Source organism: Netta rufina (assembly GCF_964035555.1).
Source record: "Netta rufina genome assembly, chromosome: 2".
Classification (NCBI taxonomy): Eukaryota; Metazoa; Chordata; class Aves; order Anseriformes; family Anatidae; genus Netta; species Netta rufina.
In genome coordinates, this window is record NC_140124.1 from 119,454,867 (window position 1) to 119,479,127 (window position 24,261).

Below are 24,261 nucleotides of genomic sequence, written 5' to 3' on the forward strand. Positions count from 1 at the left end.
AAATAAATAAATAAATAATTGCTGTTGCTTCAAATACCTCTAACATGCACTAAGGTTTTAGAAAATTATGGAAAGCAGGTTAAAACATTGGCCTTTCCCTTAGTACAGAATTTACATGTATTTATTCCCCTCATATTAAATATATACATATAATAAAATTTTATTTTATGAAATTATAATTTTATGATTATTTATTTTATAAAATTAAAAAATATTTATTTTAGTTGCACAATGTCCCCATGCGGAAATAGTTTACAATGAACTATTTTTGCTCAGCCTGTGCAAGGACACCAAACCACACATGTTGTTACCCTGTAAGACGTAAAGTTTAATTATTGCAGCAATACAACTGAATTAATGTCTGGAGTTCAAGAGTGTGACTGAAAAGCCTTCAGACACTAGATGTGTGTGGGGGATGTCTGTGTACCGACTAAGAGAAGACTACCTGGACGGTCTCACTATCATACAAAGAAAGAAAGGAGCAACTGGCTTTTAGATACACATGCAACATGGCAACACTTGGGGCCTGGCAGAAGCACTGCTGGCAACCCAGCCCCTACCATCCTGTGGTGGTAACTCCAGGGAGAGAAACCCCAGCCTGAGAACCCCCTGCAAACACCGACTGTTAACACCATGGCTCAGCTTTTGCAACTTCCTTCCTTCTGTGCTTTTGCCCTTCACGTGGTGGCTTAACAGAACCCACAGCAAAGAGCAATTTCTATTTCCCCCCATCAGTCAATCTGCTTGAAAAAACGGTGAAGCAAAACACCCAAAGCAGCCATGGGAATCAGCTAGTCCAGAAATCAGTCACACAAAACAGCACCTAGAAACATGCTGTGGCTTCCTTAGACAAGCCTGCTGCTTGGGCTGTTCAGGCTGCTTCTGAGACTGTGCCATCAAACACACATGGGAGAACACTGGTGGCACTGACATATAAGGCTCCAACCCCCTCCATCCATGCCCACCCCCCAGCCTGCAGGATGGGAAGTTCTGCGTTGTTCTTTCCCCAAAATGCTTGAGAGCCCCACAGCAGACACTTTTCTCCAAACTACTGCCAGATATTCCACTAATCACTTGGTTAGATTACATCCAATCAACAAGGACTTCCAAAACACCCACGTACAGCTCCTGTGCCACACTTGGTCTACATCCATACAAGTCAATCACAATCTAGAAATGATCCTGGACTCCAGAGCTCATCAGTCTGTACTACTACATGATCCTCAGCATGTTTTTGGCCTAAGCAAACCAGCTCCATCTCTAAAAATTTCCCATTCACAGTTCGGTAGTCTGTGTGATCCCAGGACACTTCTCAGCCAGCAGTCCACATGTAGCACCTCTGCCTTGGAGTCTGAAACCATTTAGTAGTATGTATAATCGTTGTTAGTGCCAGAGCATAATTTTTTGAATGCTAAAACAGCTTTTGTGACTGCTAAAAGGACCGTGCTGGCACAGGTGCTGTCTGGCAACTTTGGTTCTTAAAAAGATGAAAATCAGCAGAGAATCAGGACCAGTGTTGCCAGGATGATACGTGACATCATTCTGCATCCATTCTTGTACATACTGGTAGGGGTGGCAACCACCTTCTCTGAACATTTGTCAACTTACTCCATGGTTTCATTTATAAAGAATGGTGCATGATCAGAAACAGGGCTACTAATGGTAGAATTTGGCAGGAAACAAGAAAGTCACAGAAACAAAAGATAGGCAGAATGAATAAAGATAGTTCAGAAGTATTTGAGATGAAGTTGGAAGGAAAACTTCAGATCCAAGGAACATGGGGAATTTCCAGGAACTTTTCCATCATATAAATCCATCAACTTTCAGAATAAAACACATATGAAAACACAAGCCGTGGAGGTCTCTATATTCACCATAACATGACTGAACCTGTCAACAAGGATAATCCCTCAGGCAGAGAGCCGTGCACACAGGACGGACATACATGTAGCACAGCTGAAGCTGCCTTATGTTATTAACAGGAAAAAAATCTGGTGCACAGAGAAACAAGAAACACCCAACAGAAAGAAAATATATAGAAAAACACCCTCGCAGTCCAATATTTTCAGAGTTTTATTTATAGAATTGTCATTTTGATTTGGTACACAATTGGAAAATGGTAACACAACTTGGTGGGATAACAGGAAAAATGCCAGAGTGTTGCTCATCCCTTGGGTGGGGAAACACAGCAACAACCAATGGCTGAAAACAGTCTTATCTGAAAGGGGGCTTCATCAGCTGCAGACCATTAAAAAAAAAAAAAAAAAAAAAAAGCTGTGGTAAGGCCTTGGCCAAGGCTTAGGCCTTGGTCCCAAACTACCAGCTTCAGAATGAAATGTGAAGGATAGTTTGTTGCTGTGGTCCTCTCTTTCAGGGAGTTTCCACCTCTGATCCCTCATCTTTCTTGTCCACATGGACTAAGAAAGGTGCAAGGATCAAGAAGGCACAAATGAGGAACAGCAATGAGAGGAAAAGTGGCTGCCCCTTGACGTCTGAAAACCACGAAGTAGCAGGCTTCGTGCCCCTGGGTATGAGCCCTGAAAGGCATTGGCAGTTTGTGGGGTGAGAAGACTGGCAGCAGGTGTTAGCACTTGGTTATTAAGCTGACTATTGTACTATGATCATTCTGGCAATGTTGAATTCATAATTTTGTCAATGGACCTCAGTCTGCACAACAGAGCCCTGAAATAAGACTTGGTCTGACTGGCCTGAAAGGAAGCTGTTCAGTCTTCCCCTGTGTTAGAGGCACTTTCCCCCTCATCCTGCCAGAGCCTACAATCACAGGCATTTATCTGTGGGTAAACTTCAACTGTATGATTATCTAACCTCTGAAAGGGAAATGAAACTAGCAAGGCAATTTAAAGCCAGAAATGGAAAATAAGTGTTCTCTGTTACAATTTCTCCAGCACAGACACATCTAGGGAAAATAACCCAGATGGGGCCCAGCACAGATCAGTCCCTCCTCGTCGCGCTGCTCTGGGGATGCAGGGTGCTTGGTTTACTTGGTTAAACCAGGTTACAACAGCACTGCACCACTGCTGTGAGACTCCAACAGATAAGAAGATGCTACAAAGATGTTAGGATACACTTGTTTATAAACAAAAATGCAGACATGAACATCAGTGCTGACTCTTCTTCATAACTTATCTCCAATAACTGGCCATTTCCAAAAAATATACATGTACATCTCTTCTCGCACCTGAAGCCAATTAGTCTATTCTTAATGACTGTAAGGTAAAAGCAAATACATGAAACATCATCACTAGGTGATTTCTTAGCTCCATCCACATGGTTCATTCATCATTCACATAAGCTATCTCTGCTCGTATTTTCATTACTACTATGTGCTTTATCGTTCAGAACAAACAGTGCTTCCATAAATCTACCTGTAAAAGTCTTGCAAATAGGTTAAACTCAATACCAGTTGAGTACAATATTCAACCCCTTTATTTCTGTGTCCATGTATTTATAAAACATTCAGTGAATGCAAGTTAGGACGTTTGGTACAGTACTAGGTATCATCTATGCTACCATCCACTCTTTGTAGCAGAAGGAAAAAGAGAAAATACACACCGCATTAGAATAATTTCACTGACAGTTACCGTAATCATAATATCCACCCAAAGAAAAAAAAAAAAAAAAAAGACATCATGTGAAAAGCAATGCTAGCACAATACATTCTCTTACTTCCCTTGATTGGACCTAGAATGTTACTGTGAAGTTTTTTAAATTCCAATTTTTAGAAAAGACACTTTTGTAGGACCCACCTATGCTGTGCAATTGTTTTAAGTAGCATCCCTGAAAACGCTACATCAGTTTTATGTGGAAAAGGCTAGCAGGTGCAGAACAATGCCAGGCAGCGAGACACTGCTACAGTCTGATCTCAGACAATAAGCTTCTCTTACATCCACAGAGGTGAAACCAAACAAGCATTTGAGCCAGGATGGCAAAGTGTTTTAGAAAGGAGTGTAGACATGGTCAAAGAAATAAGATGCATGGGTTGTCAATACTGTACACAGGAATATCAAAGTGCACTGGCACACGTGCACTAAGCAAGCACTTCTGAACACCTGCTGGTCTGTGCAAGAGTTGCATTTACATTATAAATCGATACTGACTGGGGCCTGACCACACTCCCTGCAGCCAGGCTGGGAGCTGCAAACAGCACCGCAGGGCCTGGCTGTGGGGCAGCTGCCTGAGCTCAGGCTGTGCCAGAAGCACTTCTCCCTCACCTTTCCTTCACTGCCACAGGAAGTGAGATTGGGTCAAAAAGGGGCCCGAAGCAGAAAGGTATCAAACACTGAGATCCAATGCAGCAAAGCAATTTAGGATACAAACAGGTTGGAACAAGTATATATCCACCTAACGAAAAACTAGGGATTTCAGCCAGCATATGGGAACTAGAAAAGGAAAGCTAGGGCTCTTCTTTGTACCTTTATCTTCCAAAGGTCTTTAACTTCATAATTTAGGCAAACATTTCTGTTTACTGCTGTGTACCTTCAAAGAAAATCCTAGTAAGCCCCTTTAGTGTACATAACATTACCTTACTTTTCATTTCTCATGCAGAACTTAAGTCTGATCACAGCTTATGCAGGAAGTGATGGGACTGCAACCAAAATAAAAGCAGTCACATTTTCACAAGCTAAGTTTAGACATGCTTTCAACCTGAATCAAAACCAGCCACCTCCCAGGGACTTTAGCTGTCTATTTAAACATTGTGCAGCCAAGCTCTGTGACACACACGTTTTAATACTAGCCCAACTATGGCTATTTCTCATGCTTACATTTTAATCCATGTTCTTTAACTACTAAACAGCAGAAATGCTTTTTTTTTTTTTTTTTTTTTAATAACGCTTTAAGCCACTTGTATCAGACTGAAGGGAAAATAATTATAAGAAAAAAAAAAAGCTACAGTCTTCTTGCCAAGTATTAGTAAAGTCTTGATAAATACCTGGATTTTTGTTATGTGCTGAGGTTTGGAAGCTCAACAAATTTTTAAAAATAAATCAGCCCCTTTTTTAAAGGCCACATTCACTTATTTGTCATACCATATAGCAGGTCATTAAACTTAAAAATGAAGTTAAGTTGCTTTGTATATTATCTACATGTGTAGAAGGTATTCTCAAATAGCAGCAATTGTGTCGATGTTGGAAAAACAATGTAAGAAAAAAAGCCTACCCGTACCAAAGGCTAGTAGGACTAAGCTTCAGTCTGCTTTGCCAGTAAGTTTACGAAATTAACATCTGTATCAGTAATCATGCAACATCTGAGGAGGTCTTTTGGAAATGTGAACATAAGACAGAAGATCATTAAAAGAGGTATTATGACATTCTCCACTATTAACATTTAACGTAAGGAGGAAAAACCTCTTTTTAATGAGAATAGTATGATGAAATAAGTTAAAATAAAAAAAAGAATATATATTTTAAATAGCCTATGTTTCTACTGAATAAATTTCAAACAAATATTTGAAGAATTGAGAAGAGGTGGGAAGCTTATCTATTGATAATTGAAATAACAAGTATGTTTTAACTTTCTGAAATCCCTTCAGAGGTGTACAAAGAACACCACCACAGACAGTTAGACTTCTATCTGCAGAAGCATAACCATTTTAGAGGTACAACAATTTGTTATTTGGTATCAAAGGGCCCATGTTCTGTTGTGCGTAAACTGGACTGACAAAGAGCATTTTTCAGTAAGGTTTTGTGGACTCTGGTGTACTTGAAGGACCGCTTGTTCTTCAAACTTGCTTAAAAAGATTCAATTTAAGGGAAATGATATATTAAGTTTCCACGAATCAAGTAACCACAAGCCATTTGGGATAACTCAAGAGCTTTCTGCAGAAAAGAACACCCCTTAACCTAAGAAAGAATAAAGTTAGTTCTGAGGTTTTAGAAAATAAAATGTGAGTTTATATTTCATGTTGTAAATGGAAATGACCAATCAACTTATTATTTCCATCAAACTCATTTCATAGGACTCTATTGAATGGGGAAAACCAAAATAAACAGGTACCAAAGAGGTTGCTTCTATAAGTACAAATGCCAAATGATGAACAAGCCCTACATTAGAAGAAGATCTAGCATGCATCTTCAACACTGTACGGAGAAATCATCAAGGACAAGAATCAACTGTTAAAAACTATACAAGGAAACATTGCCTTCTTTTAAAAAGTTATATGGAAATAATTACACTGATTAATAAAACACTGATATTCACAACTCATCTGAATTAAACTGGTTTACATCTTCAGGAAAAAAAAAAAAGTCAAAACAGTACATTTTTGTTTCCTCTTAAAAAGCAGAAAGAGTGCCACTCCGTCCAAGATAAACCATTGCTGTATATAAATGCGTGTCAACCTTATGAATTCTGTTCAGGGGATACAGAACACAGGGCCATCTTTCCTCCTGATTTTTTTAGTTATCAAATGCCTATATAAATCAATCTTTGTTTCTACCTAATTCATTACAGAATTGCTAAAACTACAGTAAGATGTAAAAGATTTCAAGAAATTCCTCGGAGAACTACTGAGGTTATTTTATGAAACAATTTGGATCTTTCTTTAATTCACCTATGTTCACAAATATATATTGTATATGCACCTTGAATATAAGAACTGAATGAAAACAGTCAAAAAAAAAAAAAAAAAAGACATGGAAAGTGAGGGGTGAGGCAGTCAGTGCCCTTCCTACTTCTGATTATTATTACTGTGTTGTTTTTATTTTTTTTTTAATTGTTTTATTTTTAAATACCACCACTGAAGAAACCCAATGCAAATACAGTCCCCAAACCCACACCAAACTGCTTTGCTGCGCATCTTTCCCAGCAGGTTTTCACACTTGCTTCTTCAGTCAGAGCATCTGGAGGCTTACAAAAGCATGACTTGTATTTCTCCATCAGTCAAGTTTGTGTGACGTTTCTTCCAGATCTGGAAGTTTTTCAATCAGTGCTTTATGGTTCATATTGATACTGGCTATAAGTCCCCCCTCATTGCCATCTGAGCCAGTGTAACTGATTTCTTCACCATTCAGGGTAGTCATATGGCCACCCAATGCTCTCAACACCGCATTTCCAGCACAGATGTCCCACTTCTTAATATAGGTGACATGGATATACACATCAGCTTCTTCTTGATTCTTTTCAGCTACGTCAAGGAGGGCCAGCACTTTATAACCTACAAGAATTGATTGGAATAAGAAAGTTAAACCACGTTTCCCAATTCCATCACAAAGGAAAAATCTAGCAGTGTTCACAATATACACATGCAAGCTACAGCAAAGTAATGTCATGAATTACATCACGCTAGTCCAGTATAATGGTGGAAGCACCAATAACCTGCCTGCCATCTCACCCATAAAACAAAACGAAAACAGACCCCCCAAGATTCTTTTTAGACAGCCGTTACCAGTGTGTTACAAAAGTTTAGATCTTTTAATGAGTCTCTAGATAAGTCTATAGGCTTGAACATAGTTTTGCTTTTACGTTCACTTACTCATTTTTCAATCACTACATCACACTGAAGCCTCCCATCTTTCTGCCTTTTTATTACACTAGAAGAAAGATGCATACACCAGTCTATTACAACAACTTAGCTCAGGGCCATTTTCTTCTATCATACATTATACAGTATGAAGTCACTGCTCAAAACTGTATTCTTTATTTTATGGATTTCTTTTTCTATTTTTAACTGTTCAACCAGTATTCTTGTTTTGTTAAGCTGTATCTTTTTCTTCTCATACAGTCAAGACCAGGAAAAGATCTAATATAATCAGTTAATATAATCATCACCTCTATCAAAAGAAAATTCATTTAGATTCATTCATTATCAAGAACCGGTGCAAGATAATTCTCTCTAGCTTTTCACACTAAAGACAGATACATTTCTGTAAAATCTGAGTTCTGCACGGCTTTTGCGAGACTTACAAACAGCTATTGCTTTGCACTGGTGTCTCACGTATTTGCATTCTGCCAGTAAAATGCAAGAGGATATTGCATAATCAAACAAAACATAGCTAAAACTTCTTTGGACTGAATATGGGACAAGTAACAATGGGCTTCAGTGACAATATCTTTCTATTTGACATAGATGCAAGAAATAGTACCAATCTTCAATGGCTTTTCCTTAAAATATTGTTTAATTAATGTACTACTCATTAATTAAGAACAAACTGATTCTCTTCCATGATTCTTTATTTGGTCACACATCCCCCTTCCTTACTCACAGGCATCATTATCTTCAGTGAACACACATCAGTGTGTTCAATGGGACCAAAGTAACATTGTTTATCCAGGATTAGATTCACATATTAACTTATGAATTACCTAAAGCTAGAATTAGGTTTGCATTTACATGTCTACATTCAGGAGAAACTGTGTCCCTATTGCTTGCTTTTGTGAACATGGAGAATAGAAGGTAAGAGGAGAAAGAGGGGATGTCACAGTTGTACCCCTCTGTCTAGTAACAGCTATCCCATTAGATCATTTGAAAGCCCTAAAATGGATAGGATGCTTAAAGAACCAAACCTGCTCCACCAGCGGGGATTATCACAGTCTTATTTCCAAAAGTCTGCCGTGCAACCTTCTCCACTTTTCCTGCATGGGAGCGGGATACAATAATCCTTGGAGTTTTCTCATTGTAGGAGGAACGAGCTTTTACGTTTGACCCGCCATCCACCATTGCCCAGGCTACAAGAGAAAAACAAATTCTGCTAAGCTTTACTCTTAACAGAGACTGCCTTTTGTAGAGATAAAAGGATACCTACCTGAAAAAATGAAAGTGATCCCTCTCTCTTACTTTAAATTTTACTTTAATTTTACTTTAATTTCCCTCTTTAACAGCAAAAGTTAGGGCTGACCCAAGGAACAGGCACATGTCCATGTGTGCACAGGAGCACGGGAGAAAAAGAAACAGCTCTTCCCCACACATGCACAAATCTGAGTGTCTTTGACATTACTTCATGCCTGAATATGCCTGTGACATAATTGCAAAATCCGAATAAGGAAAAATCCCAAGTAGTGATATATAAAACTCACAATTGGAAAGCCACAAAAATTAAGAAGATAGTTCTGTGCCAAATACATATCCAAATTTCCTCAAACAACACTTTCATAAAAACAAAAAGCCCCACTGCCCTTCAAAAGAGAAAATAGAGGAGCAAAAATGTTACCATAAGTCTTCTTGCTCAGAAGGATAATAATGAATAAGGAAGTGAAAATATCTGATATTGTGTTTTGGAGCAATGGATTTAGAATATGCAGCCTCCCACTTGCTTCATTGTGAGGTTCAAAGCCAAGGTTGGAAGTTGGCATCCCCTAAACACTAATTTGACATTTACTTAGCAGACTAACCAGCAATTTTATCTCAGTAGAGGGCCAGATTGTATGGCAACAGACTGAGCTATGTGTATTAACAATAGTGACTGCCTTTTATTGCTATATATTGGAGTGGTACTACTAGGAACAATCCTACTCACAACACATTGGTATTTCCAGCCTGGAAAATGAACACTCTTCACATGGAATGACAGAATTAATTGCATTTCATCTAATGCCATGTCTGAACATGTCACATTTTACTGCTGTTAAAGGAGTTAAGTTCTCAAAATTATGGTGCTGAAAAACGGCACTGAAATACAGTCTTAGTTTCTGTGCCAGAACTACTGCACAATTTTACAACTCTAGAGGTCAGTATTGCCTAAGGGAAAAACAAGAAGAGAAATTCTTGTTTTAAGTGTATAGTACAGAAGATGTGAACAGTAAAACTACTTTGAAACATTCAGAAGTACACACACACAGTGCCAAACTTTTAGCCATCCTCAGTGATTAAATCTTTAGTACTAAAGATTTAATTAGGCCAGGGTTGTGCATTAACAACATGTCAGATATTCAATAAGGCTACGTCTTATTGAAGTCTTGCCTGATACATACAAACAGTTGCCATTAAGGTCCTTTATTTATGTTATCCATATTGAATAAACACCAGCTCCTAGCTGTAAATTTATGGATCCAACTTCTGCTGCTGCAGGAACCAAGTAGACTAAAGTCTAACAGCACGCGTAAGAGCAGTCAGTATGCATAGGCTTCACTTTCTTTGGTTTGCTCTAAGTGCTCCTAATGAATGGAGCTTAATTCTTAAACATATTTTCAGTTACTTTGTTTTAAAGGCATTATTTTTTATGTTAGACACAGGCAGCATTTTCCTTTGTGGTTTTACAGCACAGAACACATTGATCTCTAATTCTGAGGTCTACAGCAGTGTTCTTTTGCACCCTGGTACTATTTTCCTCATTTGTATCTACAGACATTTCCTCAAACATTACATTTTAGTTAGGACTATGATTGAAGAAGTCAGAAATACATAAAGGAATAAAGGTACCTGTATATGCTGAGAACGGCTTATGTATCACTCCTATTACTGGTTTACCATTTACAGCCACACAAACCATCGTTGTGACATACTGCCGAAGATTCTCTGTGGGCCAAATAAGAGAGCAGGTTCACGGACAGACGTTAAGAACAAAAAAGAAAAGTAGACCTAACATTACAGAAACATGGCTCTTTGAAGACTAGCCTACTTTCTAACTCTTACAATTATGTAACTTTGTTGCATTTCAAAAAACCTTGCAGTTACAAAAAGATTTTGAAGACTTTGAAGCTTTCCAGAAATTTTAGAATTAATGTTAACAATTGTGTCTCCTATAAGATGTACGTTCACGGAAATCTGTGTCCTTAAATTCTCCCTTCCATGCCCCTTGCCCTATCCCCTACTGGTCCAAAGCTGAAAAATTCAACCACTGAAGAACATTCACCTGAAAAGATGATGGGATCAATGAAATATTCACAAAAAAAATCCCCATCTAGTTGTGTTTGTTCTATTTATCAGCTAAAATTTTATTCGCATTGCCCTACACTGCTTATATGACATCTTAAAACATGAAAAAGAGGGAGACTCAATTACGTATTTTTTTAAACTGTAACAGAAACCTTTTTATCTCAAGTTAAATTTAATATATTAATTTATCCTTTCCTTTACAGAAAGAAACAAGAAAAAAGAGATATTTAGTGTTGCCACAGTAAAATAATAGAAATAAAGAAATGTAAACAAATGTGCAATTCCAACAGAATCCATATACAACAGTTACCATTCATTTTAGCAATTAATTAGAAGGAATACCAAAGTTATCGGAGTTGGCACAAATAAAAGTGAATGCTACAGTCTGACAGCTATTGATATGTCATTATACAATTTGTTCAATTACATCCCACTAGCTGTAATATAGCACACTTGAACAAGAGGTGCCACTTTAAATACTTACTATTTTGTCTCCAGTATAAAAGGCAGACATCAGAATTACACACATGATTTGTCAACAAGAATCAGCTACCTGTGTATTCTTGTGTAGCATCTAATGGATCGATCCAGACAGTAACACTTTCTGCTGGAACCTCCTTAGGCTGTATTTTTTGTTTTATTTCTTCAGGTATACTGCGATCCCAAGAGACTGTCTCCTGATCAGCTGTATCAACATGTTCTTCAGAGTTTATCTACAAGACAACAAAGGTAGGCACATTAGTTTATCATACACAGCAGCTGTGGTACTGGGAAAATTACAGGTGTGTTCAAATATTTTCTTTCTCCCTTCCCCTCAAGCTAAAAGAGCATGAACTGTTTTAGGAACGAACATTTTTCAGGAACTGAAAAGTTACTAACATCATGCACCAAACAATGAGAAAATAGAATTCAAAGTTTTGCTGTGAACGACACCACAGCTGGACACCATTTCTCTGGCTGCAACGCTTTCTACGGAACACTCTCATTGTAGGAATTGCATTTTTTAAACCAGAATTTAAATGCAGTTGCTTCAAGGACTACAAACAGAACATTCAATTCTGGACACTTGCACAGTGCACAGCTATAGTTGGGGTCAAATATCACACTTACACAGATCAGTAAATGCAGATTCAAATGCGCAGACACTTTAGCAATACATATTTTGCAGACTGTGGTATGACTTTGGGGAGTAAGAATTCTAGGTTGCATTCCTGCCTCCAAAATTGAGTTATGACTAGCAATTTAAGCAGCTCACCTGGATGTAACCTTGACACAACTGTCAGATGTATGTTATTTTATAAAGAAGTTAACGTTTCTTGTCTGTCTTTAGGGTATGTTGAGGTACGAACCTAAGGCAACCCATAAGGAACATTTAAAAACAGCAGTCAAATGTCCCATTTAACCTCACTGCCACTTGTTGCCTAGCTTCACGAATTTTCTTATTGACCAGAAAGTGTTTCATAGAATCACAGAATTAAAGCACTCATGGGCAAGGACATCTTTCAACAGATCAGGCTGCTCAAAGCCCTGCCCAACCAAACTCTGAACTCTGCCAGGGACGGGACATCCACAGCTTTAACTGGGAAACCTGTGTCAGTACCTAATCACTCTCATTGTGAAAGTTTTATTTGTTCTATCTCATCTAAATCTACCCTCTTAGTTTAAAACCATTACCCTTTGTCTTACTACTACATTCCCTAGTAAAGTCTTCCTTTGTCTTTCTTACAAGCACCCTTTATATATTGAAAGGCTGCTGTAAGGTCTTTCCAGAGCCTTCTCTTCTCCAGGCTGATCAACCCCAGCTCCCTCAGCCTGTCTTCATAGGAGAGCTGCTCCAGCCCTCTGATCATCCCCGTGACCCTTCCCTGGACCCACCCTAACAGCCCCACATCCTTCTTGTGCTTTCCCCTTACTTACTACACAGAGTCTAGACTATTAGCTTAGATACAGATATCCAACTGCTAGATCAGATAAATATGCTAAGACTAAACCTATTACAGATGTTGTAGGCAAGTGACATTGAAAAGTAAGGAAAATAAAGAAACAATCAGGTTACGTTTGAATGTAACAACCTTTGTATCAGCAGGATTTTTACTTAATTCACATCATGACAAGAAAAGACATCACACCTCAACTGTAACAGATTATCAGCAACGGGTTAAGGGCCGCCTTGTCCAAGAGAATTAAAAAAAAAGAAGCAAGCAGAACTGCAGCAACTCCAGCCATACGTCATAGCTGTCTTTTCATGTAAAACCAGTATTTGAAGCACTGCGTGCCGAACAGAGCCCCTGAAGTTGCCATGACATTTACAAATTAAACATCCGTCACTGTACAATCAACCTGATGATTGTTTTCGCCCCTGGGGGTAATGGTCCTGCAAAATCAAGATGAACGGTTCCACAGACTTGGCAAGCTCAACACAAGCTCCTGGCAGTTCAAGTTCCACTACGGCAAATCAAGCACCACCATAGGAAGTCACATTAAAAAAATGAATAAATAAATAAACAATCCTCAACAGAATAAAGGTTGTCTCCAAGAAGTTAAGGGGGTTGGAAACAATCCTGAGAAGTACAAACAAACAAACAAACAAAATAATCTCTTGTTAAACCTGTTGTAACATTACAGTAAAATGAAAAGGCTCAACGTATCTGAAAGGCATTGTTTTCAAAGACTTCCTGCTAGTTCAAAATTTGTTATTGTGGCCATGACGTTGCAGCATTTATACCGCTAGTTAGCGGTCTCTCTCAACAGCCATAATTAACCTACCAGGAAAAAAAAGAAAAAAAAGAAAAAAAAGAAAGATAATAATGTGGTTGCAGAGATCCCATGACACTAGCTCCACTTGCTGGTCTCTTGCTCTGCAGGCCACCAGTTCTCCCCTTCATATTACCATTTACTCTGTAGCCTTGGCTGAGTATCAGTCATAGTCCAAGTAGAAATTCACAGCCATTCTACCACATGGTTACTAGATTTTTTTATATATTGTTAGGAACCTACATTACAGGCTTTGCACGACATGGTTGCCTTATAGAAGATCACCAAGCCCTTAAAGCTGGGAACTTATCTTCATCTATTTCTAATGAATTAGAATATAACAATAAAACAGATCTTTGTGTCAAGATGATGGCATACCTTACTGCTTGATTTTCAGTTCCTCCATGTCATTCTCATTTGTTGGAAGCCTCCAGAGGCCACGACCTTAAGTTTCAGTATTTTCTGAAGTGATACAGCCATGTTGTTGACTATATTGTCAAGTCTTCACTCAGAAATCAAGAGTAGCTATGGTAGATAGACCACCACAATGCCAAACATTTTTGTCAAAGTTTTTCCAGCAGCATACTCTCCGTCAAACTGTTGTATTACTGTACATAATTATAAAGCTGCAAGTCTGTACACTTGCTATCACATAGATAACTTCGCTGACCATGGTGGCTTTACCCAGTTGGGCAGCCAAGCTCCACCACAACCTCTCTCTCACTTCCCCTCCTCAACGGAAAAGGGATGGAAAGGGCTCAAGGGCTGAGATAACGACAGGGAGATCCCTCAACAGTCATTGTCATGGCCAAAATAAATTCAGCATAGGGTGATTAATAAAATGTGTTACCTACTACTAACAAGCTAGAGCAATGAAAAAACAACAAGAACAACAAAAACCCTAAGGACACCTTCTTTCTGCTCCCATCCATCTTCTTCTACCTCCTTCCCCTGAGCAGTGCAGGGGAATGGGGGCTGCGGTCAGTCCCTGATGCTGCATCTCTGCTGCTCCTTCTTGGTCCCTCTCTGCCCCTGCTCCCTGTGGGGTCCCTCCCACGGGATGCCATCCTTCCCCAACTGAGCCTGCGGGGGCTGCCCACAGGCAGCAGCTCCTCAAGCACTGCTCCCACACGGCTCCGTACCACGGGGTCCATCCAGTCCCCAGGAGCAAACTGCTCCAGCACAGGTCCCCCACGGGTGGGCGGCAGCTCCCCCCAACCCCCTGCTCCTACGTGGGCTCCTCTCCACGGGCTGCAGCTCCGGCCCGGGGCCTGCTCCTGCGGGGGCTCTCCATGGGCCGCAGCCTCCCCCAGGCCACATCCACCTGCTCCACCGGGGGCTCCTCCACCCATAGGGGGGCTGCAGTGTGGAGATCTGCTCCATGTGGGACCCATGGGCTGCAGGGGGACAGCCTGCTCCACCAGGGGCCTCTCCACAGGCCGCAGGGGAACTGCTGCTGCCTGCCTAGAGCACCTCCTGCTGCACTCACCTGGGGGGCTGCAGCAGAGCTGCTTCTCACTCCTCACTCTCCCAGCTGCCATGGCACAGCTGTTTTTTTTCCCCTATTTCTTAACTCTCCTCTCACAGAGGTGCAAACAACCTTGCTTATTGGCTCCGGTCTAGCCAGCAGCAGGTCCAGCTAACACTGGCCCTTATCAAACACGGGGCAGCTTCTGGACTTTTCTCACAGAGGCCACCCCTGCAACCCCCACTACCCAAACCTTGTCACGTAATCCCAATACCCCTACTCCTAAGAGTCAGATTTAAAAAGAACCCATCACACAAGAATTTGAGGCAGCAAGCAGAAGACAAAAATAAAGAGCTATTGGGAGGCAGTCACCTAATAGCTGCAAGCAGTAAGAGCCCATCTCAGGAAGTTCTGCATGCTGCCCACTGACACAGAGCATAACATTTTTAATAATCTTCCCTAATTATGTTTGAAGGGAAGGCCCTCCTTGCAAAGAAGAGCCACATCAAACACAGAAATTTAAAACAACATATGTAAATCAGTGAACAGACTACTGCTGAAAGGTCGACAAAAGTTACTTCATGAGTTTCGGTAATCTGGCTGATTTTTGCCAGCAGAGAACCTTCTATAAATGGGTTAGAAATGTGTATGCATCCTGTAACAAGCGAGGTGTGCTGCTCTCAGGAGCCAGAAAAGGTTCAACAGCAACACCTGGATCAGACAGAAGTGTGCCTTCCAAAATATGGAGGCATTCCCAAGCCTAAGGAAACTAATCCACCACACAGAAGACACTCTCCTCCTGCACGCTGGAGAGAGAAACCTGGGTCTGCTTGCTCAGGAGGAAGGCAGACAGCAAGCTACAGAGCCGTGTGGATGCATTCAACACTATGGGCATGTGTCCAGCAGGCCCATCTACATACAGGCTTTATGGCAGCTCACAGGGGCTCACTGTCCTGTGTGGGACTAATCCCCACCAGCTCTTCACAAGGGCTCCGTTGCCGCTCCCCATCTAGGAAACCATCCTCAATATCAGCTGCATGGCTGGGGTGAGGTGACCAACCTCAGGCTGCATGGTATGAAAGAGCAGGGCATGGATGTAGTTCTGCCTTTGAACTCACCTGTCAGAGAGAAATTAAACTGAAAGAAGAAGTTAAATATAAGTTTCTATTCAAATACAAAGATTTTTAAAATACACAGCTTTTTTCTTTTTTAAAAAGCCAATACCTTTGCTTCTTTTAGAAACTGTTTGGGATTTTATTTCAATTTATTGCTCCTCCTCCTTCCCTTATCCATCCAAATATGACATACGTGTTATCTACAAAAATAATCCAAACTCTTGAAAAAGAGATGAGGTAGCATATATGTTTACTCCTGGAAGCGTTAGCATCCCCATCTGTTAATTGTATCCTCTCAAATCTAAATCTCGCTGCTTTTTTATTAGAATAGAAAGCAAAACCAGAACACAAATATTATGCCACCTGTATTATAAAAGGGAAAGCAGATAATTAAGCTACTCAAGGTAAACAAAACAGTTCAGGTAACAACAAAAGATAATGTTCACTAATTAGAATACGAATACAAGGGGAAGTACCGCATTTTGAGGACAGAGATCAACTCAATGGTTAAGTCCACTGATTTGAATGGGACCATGAAAATGAAAAGCATAAGATACCCAGGCAAAACAGCACATGGGAACATCAGTAAAAATACTAACAGACATTTTAATAACTGCATAACAGACACAGCCACTTCATTGGTTGTTACACAACATATGCATTGTACACACCCAAGCTTCAAACTTTGTCATTTGTATTCAGGTGATAGGAGACAGAGGAACAGAGCAGAGAGACAAAATCAAATCAATAAAGAAAAATATTTGTAAGCAATAACCCCTCAACAATCATCCGGACGCCTTCTTCCTGGCTAACTCGAGGTGTCTCCTGTGGACACCTGGAGGTATTCCCTCCAGGAACCAACTGGCAAGAGGACACCACACAACTCGCAAGGCTCACTGACCTGCTGCTGTGTGGCTGCACAGGTCTGAACATGACTTGCTGTATCTGTCTGTGCTTCAGAGGAGCTGCCACCCAGGGGAAAGCAATTCCACCAGCAGCCTTCGGGATTGAGCAAGCCCCTGTGCAGCCTCACGCCTCTTCTCTCTCAGCGCCGCTATCGCTTTGCTCCAAAGAACGAAAGGCACTCACATCCACTGGGTTGGAGGCTGGGCTGTTTCCCCCTCATTTGCTCAGCTTGTGACTTTTCCCTCAAAAGGTACTGGAGGGAAAACTGCCTCATCTTCTTGCAGCACCTGTATATATGCAAACTGCATGAACTGATCAGATGCCGAAACCTCTGAAAGTAGCCACCCACTCAACAAGGCGGGATACCCAACGGCACCATCTGCAGCAGCACGATGGAAAAGCACTCCCAGGAAGCAACAAATCACCATATTCCCAGCAAGGGAGTAAAGTACCTGTGACTACTTATACCGGTTAAGAAACAGGGCTCCAGAATCTGCTGTGGAAGGTAGCAATCGCATTCACACCAAGACTTAGTTCACGGGCAGCAATGGCCACTCGCAATCCTTCCCCTCAGTATTTTGGGTTTGGAGGTGGTGAGTAGCAATTCACCATAAACGAAGACTGTTTCCTGAAAGCTTCTGTCACTACTTGACACTGAAAAGAAAGCAAACTTGGAAATCAAAATACACTTTCTTCTTTGCCTTTCCAGGCTGCTAGCTAGTTTTCAGCCAGGTTTGTTAGGTCATGAGTGAAATCAAAACTCACATACTTAAGATACTTTAAAGCTTGAAACAGTTAGAATATTAGCCTTGCCAGCACAGGCAAAAATTCCAGTTTTATTCAATAAAATTGACGCTCTAAGATCAGGCTGCTTCTTTTTGAAAGGGTTCCTCCTCTCCTTTCATTTACCACAGTATACCAGAAGGGAACATAGTGTTTGCAAGTGAGCTTCTTCATGCCTTTCAGAAAGATTACGCTTGAGTTCATATGGGTACATTTCATTACAAAAGGAGACAAAGAAATTTGCTGAATGACATGGTTCTCCAAATAGATTGCTTGTTAAAAGGTAACAAAAATAACAAAATATGAATTCATATAAAGATGTATTTTTATATACATGAGTAATGTACACAAATACGTAAAACAGTAAAAGGCATAAAGTGCTAGCCACGTCTTGGCTCTCATTTGAAAGGAAGACAGCAAATACTTCTATACTAATGCTATGGCACAGACAAAGGAGGCATTTTTAAAGACACAGAAGTCCAGACAGGAAGAAGTTTTGAACTTCTCTCTACTGTCAACTGCACCTTCAATTATTTTAACGAAAAAAAGTGGTTTGCCTCAGGATTAAGATGACAAGGTGCACAGGAAAGAATATGGACTAGCCAAAGCGTCAAAAAGCCACCAGTTAATGCTTACGGAAACTCATTACACGGCTGCAGTCATTAAGCCAGCAGGAAGCAGGGTGCAACTAACAGATAAAGACATATCAGATGACAAATCTGCTTCTTCCGACATATGATGAATAGAAGTTGGTAAAGTTGGTAAAAATAACAGAAAGGCAACAGAGGAAACTGCATGAATCACAGAAGCCACACAATTTCCAACAGTAATTTTTTGAAACAACTAAAACCTAAAACTAGAAGTAATAAAGCCACTTGCTCGTTAGTTCACAGACTGTTTTGATAGATGGCAAGATTCACGGTTACAGTTCTGTATGGATGCAGGCTAGAAAAAAAAAGGAACGTCTGGCTTGTGACAAGGGTCGCACTGCCACTTCCCAGCTTCAGACACCAGCCAGGTAAGAGAGGAGGAGAAGCACACTGACACAACAGGGCTGTGAAGCTCTTACTGACTGCGAGCAGCTGCAGCAGCACAGGATTCGGGTCTCCTGGACACTACTGGTAGCTACATCTGGAGAGATAATCACAGAAACCATTACCATAAAGTTACGGCCTTTCATTTCAGTTTAGGTACAGCGCCTGCAAAAGTCAACTACGATCAATTAAAAGCCATGTTAGAAGGCGTATGCCCAGACAACACCTACTGATGGATTTCAGATTAACATTCACAGTTCTTGCTTTACTCATGAGCCTGTTGGCACTTTCTAAGATCATGAAGGTGAAAAGAACGTTAATTTTGTTAAAAACTCCAAGAACTAAGCATACCTTGCTTCCAACACAAAGGGACAAACAACTGTGTTTACTTTGCATAGCACTGAAATCCTTCTGAAGTTTAAGCAGCATTTTGTTTTCAAAAACCTAGTTCTTTAACGTATCTGTCTCCTCCCATTGAATCCATATCAGATGCAGTTTGCAATCTTAGATGAAATTCCAGTTTTGTAACTACAATAGTTGACACTGCAACCAGAAATCTACAAACAGCAGGTTTAAACCTGGAAAATATTTCTGGTAGCTAGGAAAAAAGAAAGTGCTTAGAGACATTCATCTTCAAAAAATTGAATTAATTTAGGGGAACATCTCATTAAAAGTAAAACTGACATGTTCTTAAATTTCCATTTCAAACACTGATGCCCAATCTCAGCATTATTGCGCACAAACTTGAAATGAGTTATTTATCATCTGTCTTAATTGGGAAAGAGATAGAAGAACCAGCCAGGTTCCAGGCAGTGCCAAGACTGCTTGAAGATGCTTGAAGAGAAAGGCTGGGACAGAGAAAGCTTGATTTCCATCCCAGTCACAATAAACTAGAAAGAAAGGAAGAATATTTCTCTGCTTAGTATTTATACTAGAAAACAAGACACACAGCTGGCACAACTACAGAACATACATCAACGTGCTGGTCAAAAATGAACACAAACTGTTGCAAAAGCGAGAGTGTGTGGTAAATTCATTTGAGTCAATAAGACAAAGTCTATGAAAATCAGGGTAATATAGTGCAGAAGCAAAACAGCAGAACTGTTTGTGCTGCTTTAAAACCAGCTCTTCCACAGTCTGAGCACAGAGCGACTTTGACCAAAGGTCGTGTTTAAGGAGTATGCACCGCCCTTGCCAGTCACTCCTGCAGATGTACTGACACAGGTATTGCTGCAGCATGAAGTGAACCAGGGTATGCCTAGATCTTTTTTTTGGTCTTACATTTCCTACCTTAGATGCATTCAGATACCAATCCCAGGACAAGGAACACTGCCAAATGGGAAGACCCCGATGCGTGGCACTCAGAGAAGCTCTTTTAGCAGACAACACAACTGAAGTTCCTGCACCACGAGACCAATTCTTCAAACCCAGAAACTCTCCTGGACAGCACACATTCATGTTTCTGGCCAGTCTCTAACTGGATTTGGAAACAACCTTCCCACCCCTCTCTCAAGGCAGGGCTGCCTTGAGCATCACCTCAATCCCCTCACCTGATTCCTGCTCCAACACTTCTTATCGCACCACCACTATGCTAGAGCAAGGAGTAAATGGGCCTGCATGGAGAAACAAACAAGAAAGCAGTGAAGTAGCCTAAAATAGATAAATATGGTTCGACAAAAAGGTTGAAAGAAGCAGAAGGGATGATTTTAGCTGGATCAAACCCCAACTTGTTCTCAGCACTATGAATAGCAGAGGACAACACTCTAGTGCAGGAGCAGGAAACACCTCCAGCCTGTAACTGTAACTGCAGTTGACAACTTTATCAGAAGAAACCACTGGATATATTTCAGCATGAAGTGTATTTTAAAATCAACTGCACAAACCTGTTTCACAGGAGATGTGTGCAAACATCCACTACTGGATCATGACCGTCCTGAAACAGCACTGGGTAATACCTGAGTTAGAAGGAACTGATTTGCCCCTTCCTCACACCTGTTTCCGAGGAATATAATGACAATGCTCAGTACCATTCAGTTTACTATGCAGTCGCAAAAGCAAATTGATCTGCCACTCTTCTGTATCATCTAACCTTGCTGTTGATAGTCTTGCTTATAAACTGATGCAAACCAAACACATCCATTTATACCAAGCATAACAGGTAACATAAGTATCAGACTTTCTGTTCCTCCGTAGAGACAACAGCTTTACAAAATGCTTTGCTTTTGTCTTTTTCCATATTTTTTCCTCTTCTTCCCCTCAAATTGTGAACGTTATTTTATAAGCCACAACTGTAAGGATTGTGAGAATCTTCCCAGATTTATTTCAGCTTCTAGAAGAGAAAAAAGCCAAAGCCTTTCTATCTTCTCTTAATAATCAAGCCTTAGGAGGAGATCTGCTTCTGACAGACTGCATGTGTTTTCTGCTATGCCAAGCAGCACAATGCAAGATATCCAAGACTGCTCATTGAATTCAGTTTATTTCAGTCAAATGACTTCTCCCCCTAGTTATTTTTAAACAGTGGAAAGCCAGAATTTGGCACCAGCTTAAATGCTGAGACACCCGTTAGGCTCAAGGCTTCCATGATGCAAGTAAATAAAAATTTTCCTTAAGTTTACCCTCAGAATTCTTTGCATTCTTTCAGTTTTTATCAGTCCTTTTGTGAGCAGTAGCTTCTCTAGCAAGAAGAGAAGAGAGCTTTTGTTTGACTTAGCTTTTTTTTTTTTTTCTGCTGGAGTGTCCTTCTGTACTTGGAGATAAGGCTGCAGTTATAAAGCATGACACCTACTGCAATATGCAGTCTTTTATTGCTTCAACATGAAAGGTGTCTCGGGAAATCCCATACAATCCTCATATTCATACCAACTCAAACTGTAGCTCTGCTGGGTGAAATAGCAGCAGTTTTTGGCAGGTCATGCTAAAGGTTCATATGATGGATTTACACATTGACATGACCTTGTCTTCACACCTGAAAGTGTATACTACAACATATATATAGTAAAATGAATTGTTTGGACAAATACTTATGAACACATCTTCAGCATGCCAGAGACTACAAGACAGTGTGTGTTATCAGCATATATAGTTCAGTAGACATTTCTTACTTGCCTCATGAAATAAGGTGCTATTATTCAGATCATGTGCTGCTAAACATCTCAGAGCTGGCCTGTCAGATTTAACAACTTTAAATCAGCTGAAAGATTTCTCAAATAAACTCTTCCTCGTCCTCCTCAATGTTCAAGCTTTTTCAGTCTAATGGAGCAGGGCACCGGGGAGGAAAGGAGGGCATACGCCCGAATTTTATCAAGTTCTACAGATGCATGCACACACATGCATTTCTGATTTCACATCGTGTTTCTGAACATATCTGTGCTTTAGGAAGTGCCATCTATTTCTAAAGACTAGCAGCACAAGCCAACTCCTTGGAAAATCAAAAGGAGTCCAAAGTTTTTAAAAAGATGGTCAAACTTAATGCCACTGAGAGGAACAGACCCACATCAGACCCTCACCCGAGCAGGGCTCGTGCAGGCAACCAGACAGAGAGCAGGCAGTTCAGTTCAGTATTGCCAAACAAATCCCCAACTTCTCAAGTAACACAGAGAACCCTTATACCTAAAGGAATGAAGCCCCTCCTTCTGTGGAAGGGTGAAAACGTGTAATTTCAAGCAGCAGTCATACAGCTATACCATAACGCCAAGCTCCACGAGGGCACTGAATAGTAAAACAGAAAGAGGAACAACACTTTTTCATCCATTAACGCAGGGCTTCTGAAGGTGGCTTCCCATTGACAGAAATGCCAGCAATCTTTGAAATACAACCTTTATAATTTTTTTGCAGAAAAAGGCTAAGTACTTATAAAGTTTATTTCCAATACCGATCGATCTGGTGTTTCTTTTAGATTACATACTCAATGCGGTCTCTACAATACTTTTTAAAAAACAAACACACCCTAAGGAACTTCCAAAAAGTCAATGAAAACTGATTAAATAGTGACTATGCTTAAGTAAACTTAACTATTTTCCTTTTTCTCTCAACCTGTCCGGGAAAGGCATGTAATCAGCACCTTTCAAACTCAAAGTTCTCCACCAATTTCAAACGTCAATAAAAAGTTAAGGGATTTAACATTAAAAGACTGAAGAAAAGTTCCCATTTACTAAACGAAAAGGAGAAACAAAGCAGAAAAAAAAATAATTAAAAAGCCTGTAAGTCTGTTGCTGGTTTGGGTGCAACTTGAAATACCAGACCCAAGTTTTGGAGGTGAACGAGGGCAGAGAGGGCCATGCTTCTCTGAAGGAGAAGCAAATCTGTGTTGCCCACGTGGGCAGCGATCTGTGTCGTGGCACAGCTGCTGGCTTACCTGCTCGGCCAGAGCCCAAAAGCCTCAGGTATCGCAGCACTACGCTCCTCTACACTCTATTACATCTCCATATGCTCTCCCCACTGCTGGCTCTATAACAGAGTGGGAAGAATGACCGGTGGGAAGGGTAATTAGGAAAGTAAGTTAACAGCATATGCTCACCTGGGCGTCCCAAACGTGTGCTGAGACAGCACTACCAGGTTACATTTATACTGGAGCAGAAAAAGTTTTTTTTTTTTTGCCCCTCAACACTTGGGCACCCCCTGAGCCCCCCACCACCCTCTGCACCCCACCACCCGCAGCGGGGCGAGCGCTGAGGTGGCACTGCCACAAAGCCAGCAGGAAGGAAGGAAGAGGAAAAAGAAAAAAAGGGGGGGTATCAAGGTATCGTTCCCCGTCCCCAGGAACCCGAAACAAGCCCGTGGCCGGGCAGGGGCAGGGGCAGGGGCTGCAGCCGGTCGCCCACCTGCACGCCGGGGAAGGCGGCTTGCAGCAGGTGGTACATCCTGCGGTTGGACAGGAGGTCTCCGCTCGTCAGCTTCTCCTCGGCTCCCTCGCGGGTCTTCCCCTTCGCCTTCTCGTTGAGGACGTTGCCCTCGCGGACCCGCTTCACCTCCTCGCCGCCCCGCACGGCGGCCAGCACGGAGACGGCCAGCAGCTCCCGCAGGTCCACGGCGGCCGCGGAGCCGCGGGGAGGGGGCTCGGCCCCGCCGGCCGCCGGCTCGCTCAGCATGAAGAAGGCGAAGCGGCCGGCCAGGAAGCCGGAGTAGAGGTGGTAGAGGACGCCGAGCCCCAGCAGGCAGAACACGGCCATGCCGAGCGGCGACAGGCGGATCCCCATGGGCGCCATGGCCGGCGGGGAGGGGGAGCGGCAGGGGAGCGGCGGGCGCTCAGCGCGGCCCCATGGCTCCGCTCCCTGCGCTCGGCGGGGCCGGCCGGCTCCGCACCGCGGCGGGCAGGCGGCGCCCGTCTGTATCCGGGTCAGGCGGAGGCGGGGCGGCGCTGAGCACACTGAG

The 24,261-nt window shown here is 41.5% G+C and overlaps 1 protein-coding gene across 1 annotated transcript; it reads right to left on the reverse strand.

The window, feature by feature from the left end:
- Positions 1-2,346: 2,346 nt before the first annotated feature.
- Positions 2,347-24,198, reverse strand: BPNT2 (3'(2'), 5'-bisphosphate nucleotidase 2). The gene is made up of 5 exons (XM_084282796.1): positions 23,712-24,198; positions 11,385-11,544; positions 10,376-10,471; positions 8,524-8,685; positions 2,347-7,174 (listed from the first exon to the last, which is right to left on the reverse strand). Exons 1-5 carry the CDS (start codon positions 24,093-24,095, stop codon positions 6,897-6,899), a joined length of 1,080 nt encoding a protein of 359 aa, XP_084138922.1. The 5' UTR covers positions 24,096-24,198; the 3' UTR covers positions 2,347-6,896.
- Positions 24,199-24,261: the final 63 nt, after the last annotated feature.